The 13,298-nt window shown below is 39.5% G+C and overlaps 1 protein-coding gene across 2 annotated transcripts in view; it reads left to right on the top strand.

Moving 5' to 3' along the window:
- col14a1a (collagen, type XIV, alpha 1a) overlaps positions 1–13,298 on the top strand; it is a 129,287-nt gene that overhangs the window by 67,186 nt on the left and 48,803 nt on the right. For both annotated transcript variants that reach the window (XM_074682658.1, XM_074682656.1), the window contains 5 exons: positions 128–244; positions 3,492–3,638; positions 5,358–5,432; positions 8,787–8,926; positions 12,275–12,398. In XM_074682658.1, coding sequence (XP_074538759.1) covers positions 128–244; positions 3,492–3,638; positions 5,358–5,432; positions 8,787–8,926; positions 12,275–12,398 — 603 coding nt within the window. The remainder of the gene's footprint in view (positions 1–127; positions 245–3,491; positions 3,639–5,357; positions 5,433–8,786; positions 8,927–12,274; positions 12,399–13,298) is intronic.

Genomic DNA, 13,298 nt, shown 5'->3' with positions numbered 1-13,298 from the left:
AATATAATAATTTTTTTTTTGTTTGGAATGCTCTTCATGGTTACTTTTGATCATGATGCCAAAGGTTTTTTAGTTAATTAAAATGACTAGATGATGTGTAATCCTGCCCCTCTGTGTGTATTTTCAGTGTACCTCGGTGTCTCTGGCTTGTCAACCTACCAGGTGCGCCCTGACAGCATGTGTGCCCAATGGCAGCCTCTTCTACACGCCACATCATACAGAGTCTCCATACAGTCTACGCTCAGTGAGTACATTTATTTTGTTTGTTTGTTTTTGTGTGGTCTCCCGTACTTTTCTATGCTCCAAAAAAGTAGTAAAACAAATAGTTTATATCTTGGTTTCAGACTTTCTGCTTTTAACACTAGACAGACTTCTAATCACTCTGAGTCAGGTCTTGGTTGATTTTTTGACTCTGATGTAAATTAAGTGTAACTTTAACATTAAACATGGTTTCAATCTCACCTGACTACTGTGAAAGAACTTAATATCTACTGGTTTTTGTGAGGAGGTATTTCGTTTTCTAAAGCAGTTGTCCCAAAATGAGTAAACAAAAACTCTACATCTACTCTATCCAACCTTTCTGTGAGCACATTGATTCATCTCCACATGTTCCACTGTTCCATGTTAAGAAATGTGAGAAATATGGCTCCTGCCAACTAAGTGACTGGAATAAAATTCAATCACTAAATCAAAAGTTTTACTAGGGTTTTGATATTTGGTGAGGTGGCTGCTTCAGACTCCAAAGTCTGCACATGTGTCCTCAAAGATTTACAGCCTGTCCTCGTGAAAATGTCTCCTCACTGTGTTATTAACACAGAGACGAGTTAACTCAGGACTCTCCCAGTGTGTCACATGCATGTCGATTATATATGTGCCTTTCCAGTCATCTGGATCGGTAATGCTATAAACCCTGTGGGAAATAAATGTTATTCTGTCATTTTCACATGGCGCTGGTTTACACTGTGCAGAATATATTCATGAATCCCTGTTTTCACAAAGGAAAGGAAATACAGTGCATGTAATCCCTCCCCAGTTAATGACCTAGGAGGAATCTGCTTTGAGAATTGATTAAGTTACTGTAACAGAAATAAAATGTGTGGAAAGAAATTATGACCTTAAGAGGCTGTTATATACAATGCTTACAAAGCTACAATGGAAAAAAAAGGAAGCCAAAAATGAAAGGAGAGGAAATTAGGATGAAGAAAAGTAACAAGCCAAGATGTGCACCAAAATGTACCTAAAACAAATGGTTTTAAGAAAAATAATGAAAGCATTTTCTTTGTCAGATCTTTGCCTCTGATTTTCCTTTGATTTAATACTGATACATCATAAACTTAAAACAAATCTACAGTTGAAACAGTCAAAACTCTGACAGCCTCTTTATATTCTTCAGAGAAAGAGACATAATTTCCTGTATGATGTGTGTGTTTGTGTTGGTCATAAGTTATCACTGGAACACCGTTCTTTCTGCTGAAGCCTGTTTTTACATGAACCTGTTGACTCCTGCATACCTGCTCATTCCTTTTATTATTTATATGTCCGTGAGAAAATCTTTGTCCGTGTTTATTTTTCAAATGTCAGCCTGTGTGGAAAGGTCTCACAGAAAACAGAACATGAAGCAATGATGGGTTTTCACAAACACCTCTCAGACGATAATGTCAGAAAGATGCATAGGCTCCTACATGGCGCTACATAATGAGAGGCTTCTGTTTTCAGATGATATTCAAACCTGCACAACTTTCATGAGGGTAGTGAAAAATATATTCAGAAGTAAATCTGACACTTAAGTCATAGTTTGATGTTTTCTTAGCTTATATGAGACTAAATGAATTTACTAAACAATTCAAAGTGTAAGATGTAGGTGTGACCTAACTATAATTGATAAACTGCTCAATGAAGACATGTTTGTTGATCTGCCATGTTGGAGTGTCTTCTGCAAGAAAAGCTGGTTTTAAATGGTAACTCCAAACTAAAATAGTTTATTGCAAATAAAGAGACAATTAATGATTTAAGTCAACCTCTACTTTACAAAACAAGCACAGTTATGTATTTGTTCGCCCAACATCTTCGTGTGATCCTCCTCCTCTCACATACTCAGAGCTATCTCAGTCTCACCCTGCCTCCTGCCTGAGCTGAGGCTGGATAGTCAAGCTGGAGTTTAGAGATTGGGTTTAATCCACACAGAGCCAAGCAGCTGCTTAAACACCTTCTCAAATGGATGAGTGCAGCCTCTCAGTGACAGCTGTTTCTCTAAACTTTATTATCTATGGCTGTTTCCTGTGCGGAGGACAAGCTAATTTGTCACTCTCAAAGATTACACACACATTAGGAAATAGAATTAGACTAATGAAAGTGACAAATGGCAGCTATTAGTGTGCGTGTATGTGCACTTTACATTTTCCAATTTTCTCTTTTTGGCTGCCAACGTGATTTCTGGTTCACATTTTTTGGGAATGCTGTCCTTCTGCAGCTTGTCAAAATGAAAACAACTGAGAATTCTTTAATTCTGCAATGAGATATTGTTGCGATATAACTCATTTTATCTTTTGGTCAATATTATGATGTTTTTTCTACTGTAATTAAAACTGAATTGTCAGGTCAACTGCCTTCCTGCAGCAGTAAATAAATGAAAAAGCACTTAATCACTGAGCTTCGTTATTGTAATGTGTACTCTCTGATATCTCCATTTGTATATATTTATGTTTGTCTGTGGTTAAAATGTAGAAGTTTTATTAGTTTTTTTTATACTTTATTTTTGTTGATGTTTTTTCCAGATAAAGCAAACAAGCATAAGAAAAATAGTTCAGCTCAAAGATAATGAACAGAGGGTCATCCATACATCTTGATGTCACTGTGACAAAAGGAAAAAAAAACAGTCAGTTTATAGAGTAGTGGTTCAAGCCTTCAAGGATATATACACAATCCATTTTCCCAGTTTTGCAAGAGTTTCTGCTCTTAGGTTAAGTTTTTAAGTTTTTACTAGCTGCTAATAAAATCTTAACTAGGTACTTGTCTTTTTTTGAGAAGTGGGAAGGGATGTTACCAAGATAGATTATGGAAAATGAGCAGTCAATCCCAGATATGTCTTGTAAGAAGTTTTATTAACTTTGACTCATGATAGTGGCTCTAAACTTGTTTTATTTTTTATACTTTTCAATTAATATAAACAAGAAAAAAAGAGGATTTGCATAGATTTCTGAAGACCAAAACATTTCTGTGCATTTTGACTCGGTTTGATTAAAAGCATCTTAACCTTTAATTTTGCTTTGAGCAAGGCACTTTGCTGCCAAAATTCTCGGATAAAGCAGCTCAGCATCAGACTCTTGAAGAAAGCAATCAAAGCCACAAGTTGAGATGCTTGAACATAAAACACAGCAGCTAGGTATTGGGGAGCTCTTTTCTTAAATCAGTAACAGGAGTGTATTTAGGTTTTAGTGCTTGATCTGAACTTTTTTCATTGTAAACTGTACTTTTGTGTTTGTTTCATACAGATGGTCAGAAGCAAGAAATGAGGCTTGGAGGTGGCGCTTCCCGGCAGTGCTTCTACGACCTCACTCCCAGCAGCCAATACCAGATCAGCATTTACAGCCAGCTGCAGGAAATGGAAGGACCTGTTGTCTCCATTACAGACATGACACGTATGTTATAAATATTCCTGAAATTATAAACTACTACATGTGTAACTTTGTAAACAGGAAGAATCACAGTAAATTAGATGTATTCAGGGACATTGACTCAAATTCGACCCTATTTCCGTGTTCTCATAAATTTTCTTCTCCAGTTAATGCTCCAAGACTCTCTTCAGTATTTTTTCTCCTTCTGCTCAGTCTGAGCCACCTTCTGCCATGCACCTGTCTCAGTCACTCCTGTAAAGATACAGAGGTGAGCAGATGCTCACCTTCCGGCTTTCCTCTGTCTCTCTTTTTCTTCTATGTCTCATTTTCTCACACTGAAAAATTACAGTCTATAGTTTCACTTCATTGGTCAGCTGGGGAGCTGGGGTGTGTCAAACAGCTTCTGGCTAAAATCAAAACAAGGATTAGAGAAAGATGGATAGGGATGGACTCATGGAAGTACAGAACTTCTGATTGATCCACAGATTTAAAGTGGACAGCTGTGAAACTGGTGCATAAACAAAACAAGTCATGATCAAATCTGCTCACAAAGTTTAGAAAATGACTGCACCGATATATAACTAAATCTATGTTGTTTTCAGTGTGTTGTATGCTGTTGGGTAGTCTCTTCTATATGAATGCATTATACAGACGTGATAAACATATTTTTTGAAATGTAACCTACATGGTAATTTTTTTGTGTAGTAGGAATAAAAAGGGAAAAATTTCCCTCCAAAATAAAGATGCAGTGAAGTAAGTGGAATGAAATTGAATCACTTAGACTGAGAGAAAGTACATAAAAGCAGCACTTAATTTTTTTATCATAGACCTGTTCACAGAATTATTTGGATGATGTATTTCCCACCACTCAAAAGATTTCTGATTCAGAAAAAAATAGAAGAGACAGAAAAATACAGGGATTAGCAGACGGAGAAAACCAAATCAAGAACTATATTTAGCTGAATGTTTGACTTGAACCGACACCAAACTTCAGAAACTCCACAGTGTTCACTGTTCAGCATCATTTGCCACACTGTGCCACCAAACTGAGATCCTCTTCTGAGGGCAGCTGACGATGATTCAGAGCTGTTTTTCTTGCTGTACTCCAGTTTGACAGAACCCGCTTCTTTCTGCAGAGTAATTGGCTTGGCACTGAGTTGGCCTTGACCTGGGGCTGTTTTGACTCCAAGAAAGAGTTTCTGGTTAGACGTACACAAGACTGATGGAAATAGGAAATCCCACTGTCCCTACCCGATAGAAAGGAAGGAGGAAATATATCCGAAAAAAGCACGGAGATAAAGTCGGATTGCTGTAACCCAGCGGAGGACAGAAAGATAAACACAACTAAACACAGCAACTGGATTTCTTGTGTATGTGAGGTTGTAAATACAGATTGCACTCTCCAAAAAGGTCCAGAACTCAGCTGCTGTAGGAAGAAAAAGATTAGAAAACTTTCAGGCTAATAGAAAAAGGCGACTGCTGTCTCTTGTTGCCCAGGCTTATTGACTGTGTGTATGTGTACGGCCCTGCATGTGTGTGTGGTCGGCAGATAAACCTGATGATGGTGCCACTTGTCACTGCCATCGTGATAGATGACCTTGTCTGGTATCCCTCTTTGTGCACGTGTGTGTGTGTGTGTGTGTGTGCATGTGTGTGTGTGTGTGTGTGTGTGTGTGTGTGTGTGTGTGTGTGTGTGTGTGTGTGTGTGTGTGTGCGTGTGCTTGTGTGTGTGTGTGTATCCAGTGCCAGCACCAACTCAAGCTCCAACTGAACCCCCCACCACAGAGCCGCCCCCCACCATCCCGCCTGCCAAAGAAGGTGAGTAAAAAGCCTGACACAAGCACTCACACATGCACATACACATTGTTATTATGTTTTTTACTATTGTTATTTTCATGGTGCATTTATTGCTTTTTATGGCGGCTGCAGTGACCTGACACCATCATTTCTTAGTTCCTGTAAACACTTTTTTATGATACAAAGTCAAGAAGACAAAACTTGTAAAATGTTGCTGTCTTCATAAGAATCCCATCATAAAAGTGTCTCAAACAGAAATGATTAAATGTTTTATGAGGTGATAATAGAACTCTCCCTCCTCAGGATTATTATTTTGAGTATTCTGTTTGCCGCTCAGCATTTCTAGTTTTCATTATTTACTCGTTGACTATAGTCATAGCCACAAAAGCTTTCTATGATCCAAACAGGATTGATTGTGTTAATTATAAAAAGACCTTTCTGGTTAATGTGCCAAAATAAAGAATACTTTTCAAATCCTTCTTTGTTAGTTTCTACCTCTGGCCCAGCAGAGCTAACCTGGTCGCTAACAGCCAGCTTGTGCTCCAGTGGAGCACCTTTATCAAAAACCTTTATTAAATGTAACTATTACTCACAAACACAGCACTCAAGCTTCTGCATACAAGGTTCCGATAATACAAAAGAAGGCAGGACATGATAGGTACTTTATGTTTTTGCATTTACAGTTTGATCAAGTTGGCTTGTCTGCTACTTTTGATAAGGCTAATATGTTAACGGTTACACAGAAATCAGTAAACTAAATTTAAGACAAGAGTGTCTGACATCACTTCTTATTTAAAGTATTCTAGGACATCCACACTTAGATCATAAGCCCCTGCAGTGCTTCAGTTCTGTCCTCTGATAGAGATTGATTTAAACAGAATTTTTTCTGTATGAAATTGAAACCATTTTTTATATTTTGCTCATAGTCTAAATGTGACCAAAATATGGATGCATTTTGCTCCCTTTGCTTGTTCAATGTCAAACACTGAACTAAAAATGATACAAACATCAAAGTATGTTACTCTAAGGTTTGCTTTAGATTATTGAGTTGGAGGGGAAGTCGTTGGTTTAAAACAGCTGTTGAAGTACAGAAATTTTCCCCACCAGAGACATTCTAGTTAAGTTTTTGTTTATGTCAGAATTAATCAGGGGCTGCACGGTAGCGCAAGGGTTAGTGCTGCTTCCTCAATGCAAGAAGGTCACCGGTTCAAATCTCCACCTCGGCTGGTGGGCCTTTTTGTGTGGAGTTATCAAGCTCTCCCTGTGCATGCAGGGGTTCTCTCCGGGTACTCCGTCTTCCTTCCACAGCCCAAAAACATGTTCTCCAGGTTAATTGGTCACTCTAAATTGTCTGTAGGTGTGAGTGAATGGTTGTCTGTCTCAATGTGTCAGCCCTGCGATTGACTGGCGACCAGCCACCCGCGACCTTTAACAGGATAAGCGGTTTAGAAAATGGATGGATGGAGAATTAAGCATTGGAAATGCCTCTAATGACAGATTGGTGGCACTTATGAAAGCACTTATTTAGCTGAAAGTCCTCAGTTCACATGGTCATTCTTGAAATCAAAACACAGTCAGTGCCTGTGGCTCTAAGCTATGAAACACGCTTAGTGTATCCAAACTTGGGTCACTTGGGTATGACCCCAAGTAAATACATTACCTGCCAAAGTTCTGAACTCAATTATTATTGTGTAGTTGATTACATCATGATGAAGTTACAGGGTCAGGACATTGAGACATAATATGTAAGAAATTTAATTTAAAGTTTGAATTATGATCAACAGAAACTAAATACATTTTTGTATTACAACTTCATCAGCTCACAAATACCTGTGCAAGCTACCAAGGCAAAAGCACAAAGCAATGACAGCGCTGATATTCAGGTGTTGTTGGCTGTTAGATGTAGTTTTCTGACTCACTTGTTTTGACACAAGTCTCAAAATGTGGTGTTTTGTGCTTGTCTTTGGCTCAGGAAGGATTAAAAAATCAGCGCCTGTGTCCATGTTTTGATATTCATTTTGTTAGTTGATTGCTAAGTTTGCATATGGTGAAGTTAAAAACATTGAGTGATCAGTGTGCTTAATTCAGAAGAGAAAAAAAATAAGAAACAACCAGTGGATATAACTCACTTTTGAGTCCAAACCCTTGTGTCCAACCCAGACCTCTTCTGTTCCTGTCTGATGGGCTCAGGTGAAAGAGCACCACAAACACAGCAGACCCAAACAGACACACCTGCTGAGCCCATCTGAAAGCATTTCCATCCAAGTTTGTGACCTTTGTCGGACCAATTCTTCTGTCTACAATGACAGGCAACCTTTACTCAGGACACAATCGTAGAGATGGGGAGGACGAGTAAGCAAAGGTGATCCTATGTGTTTAAGTAAAGAGAAACAGCGGTCTATGTGTGGAAGAGTATAAACAGTGATGAGCAGAGTGAGCATGCAGACATACAGCTGCAGTTTAAAAGAAGAGGTGGGAAATGATTGTGTTGAGTGGTGAGAGTGTTGAAGACCGATAATAACACGGACAGAAAGAAAAGCTCTCAGTAATATCATCACAGCTTTTATCACAATCAGCAGCATAAAACTCTATAATCAAAACATTTTCCAGCTGACCTTTATCATGACATTTGTTACAAGCAGTAGTGCTCCACTTCTAAAGTTCTGTAAAATTTAGAATAAAAGCATTTGTCTCCTGCAGAAAATGGATGTTGCAGTAAAGTGGATTTTTTAGTTTGTTTTTTATGAAGTTTTTTTTTTTTTATCGCATTCTCTCCTTTTCTCTTTTAGCACCTATTAGCATTTAAAATCTCAACACATTTTCTCTCACATCTCTCCTTGGAAAAGACTTGCTTAAAGTTATTTTCTGATGGGCTTTTTTTTTTCTGTAAAGAATTGGAGTTTAAAAAACTTGTTAACACCACAAAACAACTTTATGGCAGCAGAGATAAGGCCAGTGGGAGCCATTAAGGAACCTGAGAGTAAGGGAAAGTCTTGCCTGGACCAGGAATATGAATGAGCAAGTTGCAAAAAGGGAGAAAAACAGTCAATGGAGATAACTCATTTTTGAGATAAAATCAGCCGGGAAAGTTATGGAGAGTGTGCTATAGCTTTTAATCTTATAACCTCTACAGTGTGGAAACTAATCTGGGGATTCAGCCGTTGCATATTTACTCTTTTGCAGCAGATGTATTTTTGCAGTGCAGCTTTTACTATGCATATTTACTCAGAGTCTGAATACATTAGGCAGTCAGTTAACATTCAAGTTGTGCTCTGTCCTCTGCTGACCTTCATTCTGTATGCAATCACTTTTTTAAATGCAGAGACAAACGATGTGCTGACTTAATCTACATCTCTTTCTCTCTACTCTCCCCAGTGTGTAAGGAAGCCAAGGCTGACCTGGCATTCCTGGTTGATGGTTCCTGGTCCATCGGGGATGACAACTTCATGAAGATCACACGTTTCCTCTACAGCACAATGGGATCACTGGATCTGATTGGACCAGATGGCACACAGGTGCGACCACACCTACACATTGATCGGGGAGAATATGAATAATCATAAAGGATAAATGAAAGAAAAAAAAACTGTGATGAACAATTTTTACTTTGCCTCGTTTTTCCTAAATGCATCATAACTCCAGGACTGATATCAAAACGCAGTCTTAATCATAATTTTGGGAGTCTTCTTGAAGTGTTGCTCATATTTATACACACTCTACTGCTACTGGAGACTCATGTCCAGCCACTTTATTAGGTACAGCTTGCTAGTACTGGGTTGGACCCCCTTTTGCCTTCAGAACTGCCGTAATCCTTTGTGGCATAGATCTAACAAGGTACTGGAAACATTCCTCAGAGAGTTTGGTCCATATTGACATGATAGCATCACGCAGTTGCAGCAGATTTGTCGGCTGAACATCCATGATGCAAATCTCTGGTTCCACCACATCCCAAAGGTGCTCTATTGGATTGAGATCTGGGGACTGTGGAGGCCATTTGAGTACAGGGATCTCATTGTCATGTTCAAGAAACCAGTCTGAGATGATTCTAGCTTTATGACAAGGAGCGTTATCCTGCTGGAAGTAGCCATCAGAAGATGGGTACACTGTGCTCATAAAGAGATTGACATGGTCAGCAATAATACTCAGGTAGGCTGTGGACTTTAAACCATGCTCAGTTGGTACTATGGGGCCCAAAGTGAGCTGAGAAAATATCCCCCACACCATTACACCACCAGCCTGTGTGAATCGTAGCCTCAGTTTCCTGTTCTTTGCTGACAGGAGTGGTACCCGGTGTGGTCTTCTGCTGCTGTAGCCCATCTGCCTCAAGGTTGGACGTGTTGTGTTCAGAGATGCTTTTCTGTGTACACCGAATTTAAGGAGTGGTTTTTTGAGTTACTGTTGCTTTTCTATCAGTCTGGCCATTCTCCTCTGACCTCTGGCATCAACAAGGCATTTTTGCCCACAGAAATACCGCTCACTGGATATTTTCACTTTTTGGGACCATTCTCTGTAAACCCTAGAGATGGTTGTGGGTTAAAATCCCAGTAGATCAGCAGTTTCTGAAATACTCAGACCAGCACGTCTGGCACCAACAACCATGCCACGTTCAAAGTCACTTTAATCACCTTTCTTCCCCATTCTGATGCTTGGTTTGAACTGCAGCTGATCACTTTGACCATGTCTACGTGCCTAAATGCATTGAGTTGCTGCCATGAGATTGGCTGATTAGAAATTTGTGTTTGCACGCAGTTGGATAGGTGTGCCTAATAAAGTAGCCGGTGAGTGTAAATGTGCCTTAGGCTATTAATTTGTTTTCACCACCTTTGTACTTTATTTTTTATTAGTCTCAGAGAATGTATCCTCATGGGCATCAGAAAACAGATGAGAAGCATACAGCCAAAAGTACCCCAAGATGACAAAAGGCAGACATTTTCAATCAGTGGGTTTAAAAGAAACTCCACAGAAGAGAAAATATAGTTAGCGATATGCAGTACATTCATTCATTTTCAGTTTGTATGTGTGTGTGTGTTTGGCAGATTCCTCTTTAATCATGCCAGTCATGGCGATGTGATAGCACGGGACTGGGTCACACAGGACAGCCAACCATCCAATCTTCTGTCCTCCATTTTCCCTACACGACTCAAGAGAACAGAATGAAGTATTGGCTTAATTTGCTCTCAAATCACTGTGAAACTGGACTTTCATTAAGTGAATAATGGAATAATGGAGACAAGATACTGTACATCTATAAGAGAGGATGGTGACTGACTTCATCTCTCTCACGTCTGTTTTATATATAACCTGCCTCCTATTTCTCATTCCCTTTGTTACATTTGAAAGAAATAGGAATGATGGACATGACATACACTCATCTGAACAACGTATTCTTAATTCATCTGGCCTTACTCTCTGTTCATTGGATTCAAGGCTTTGTACTTTTTACATTTTAGAAATGCTGCTGTTGCTGCATTGACTAAAGAGCAGAATTTCACCTAATTTTCTCTGAGATGTACCCAGTTGAATTTGCAGGAGCACAGCCCTCAATTATAAAAAAAGTGGGGAGGAACATTAAATCCGTACAGAGTCAATCTTTACTCCTTTTTTTTCCATTTAGCTTTTACATGGTATTCATTTTACCCTGCAGAATTTCAGTCTCTTAGTTTTTGTGTTAGATTTACTTTCCTGGCAGGAATATTTGCTCTAGTTTAGATGCACTGAATGCTGGAATAAAGGCCAGACTGCTACAGCACAAACACAACACCAATAATGGTGCATTTTACCATCTACAGTTTGTTTCTTTAGTATGCGGTCCATCTGTGATGATGCCAGTCTCCCTTAGAAAGTAGTTCTTTTTTGTCATTGTGAACTAATTTCTTTCTCCCTCTTGCCTACATGACCCCCCTCAGTGTCAGCAGAGCTCAGCTGGTCCATTTGTCACACTGTGGAGCTGCTTGCTAAACCCTTTTCTCTCATTTGTGTACTGTCTGATGTTAAGCAGTTTGCTACTCTCACTGTGCCCCACACCCTCTGGCATTGAAGGCTACAAAGAGCAGAGCCCTGGCTGTAATGTAAGAGAGTTGGCTGTATGGTAAGGAGAGAGAAAGTTGGCTGGTAGATGCAGGCCACCTCGAGCCAACAACAGCACCATTAGCAGTCTGGAGGTAATGAGAGTTGTTTGCTGCTCGTAGAGTCAGCCAATTAAACTGATTATAGCTCTGATTTGGTAGTTAGGTTATTTATATATTTGAGCAAATTTTCACCAAGTCACTTACAAAACAAGGCTGTTCTCTGCCTGTTAAGCACCACAAACCTTTTCTTCATGGGCTCAGTGTAAAAAGTAAAAAGAAAAAGAGTGTGAAATTTGTCACTGTTTTCCCTCATAAACTGCAGCCAGTGAAATGTCATATTAGCTTCTACTTTGTCATATTCGGTCTAGTTTGTGTAACATACACTTTTCAGAGGCTGAAGTACTGCTATTTTCAGTAATTACAGTTTTTGCTTCAGTGAACAAAGGCAGCATCTGTTCGAGTCTGTTTTTGCTTTCTGCAAAGATTGAAGGTAATGTTGAAGAAAGTATTGAGTTTTTGACCACAAAGAGAAGACATTTAGCTTTATTACTCTCAGATAAAGGAACTTCAGCTGCTCTGCACAAATACGGTGGTTTCAGTGGTTTTGTGATGGACATAAGCATGGGCATATGGTGACAGGATTTTCTTTTTTTATTGGAAGCGCTCACTTTAAGGCAACAATCAAGCCTCAGAGGTCCAGATGATCTGAGTTCACTTTCTGTTAGTCATCTTGACATTTGAGTCAAACTTATTTTCCTTATCTCACCCTGTCTGTCTGTCTCCGCCTCTCTGCAGGTGGCCATCGCCCAGTTCAGTGATGATGCTCGGACCGAGTTCCAGCTGAGTTCCCATGGCAACAAGGAGGCGCTGCTGGAAGCTATACAGAGAATCAGATACAAGGGAGGCAACACCAAAACAGGTCAGATCAGTTCAATAATCAGAAAAAGGTTGTAGTAGTTAATGCAGACTAACAACAAAGGTACATCCAGATCACTATGCTCCCAACAAAAGTACCTTAAAGGGATCCTTTCATGTCTATTTCATGTTCCTCTTTGTGAGGGAGCCTACACGTTTGCTGATGAACTGAGATAGCTGAGCTCGTAAAAGACTCCTTGTCTGTAATGGACTGAGATTGAGATTTTTTCTTAAACCTGTAGAGTACTAGTTTTTGAAGCAACCACACAGTCCATTGTTAGCTGATCTGAAGCCAGCAGTTTTGTTGGTTGCCGAACCTGTGAAACTGTTTTTTCAAGGTTAACATGGACAATAAATCTTCACTCAAGGAGTGGAGAACGAACAGAAATATTTGAATGTAGGTTTAAAGAGCAGAACCAGCAGTGTGAGGTTGTGAATCTGTTGTGCCTTTAGAGGAGTTTTCCTCTTGAGTGACTGCGTATAGATTAGTGTGTTGCTGCTCAGGCTATGCTGGTGGTTCAGAGGGCTCTAACTTCTCCAAAGTGTGGTTGTTCAGAGTCATTGTGTTCCTGAGATTGTTATCAGCTCCAGGACTGATTACCCTCTTCATTCCTCCAGATCCCCCTTTCCCACAGGAAGTGAAAGCTAAACTTATGAAAAAAAAAATAAAAATCTTATTGTCATCTTTTTGCTGCAAACATGAGTTCTGTAGGACAAGGCTGACTGTCTTCTTCTTCTTAGTCCTTTTTTTTTAATTCTTTCCCTCTTTATACCTTCCTCAAAGTTTTTCTCTTCGTATCCCTCTGCTTCTCTTTCTTCCCTCTCTGTTCCCTCACTGCTTCTTTTCTCTTTCTTTAAAGTTGACTGTCCTCATGCCGCCTATGTTTACCCTACAGCCTTATAG

Source organism: Halichoeres trimaculatus, unplaced genomic scaffold (genome assembly GCF_033239565.1).
Source record: "Halichoeres trimaculatus isolate MK-OKI-2021-1 unplaced genomic scaffold, fHalTri1.1 fHalTri1_scaffold_12, whole genome shotgun sequence".
Classification (NCBI taxonomy): domain Eukaryota; kingdom Metazoa; phylum Chordata; class Actinopteri; order Labriformes; family Labridae; genus Halichoeres; species Halichoeres trimaculatus.
Note: the sequence above shows the minus strand (reverse complement) of the source record. Positions and strands in the feature narration are given on the sequence as shown.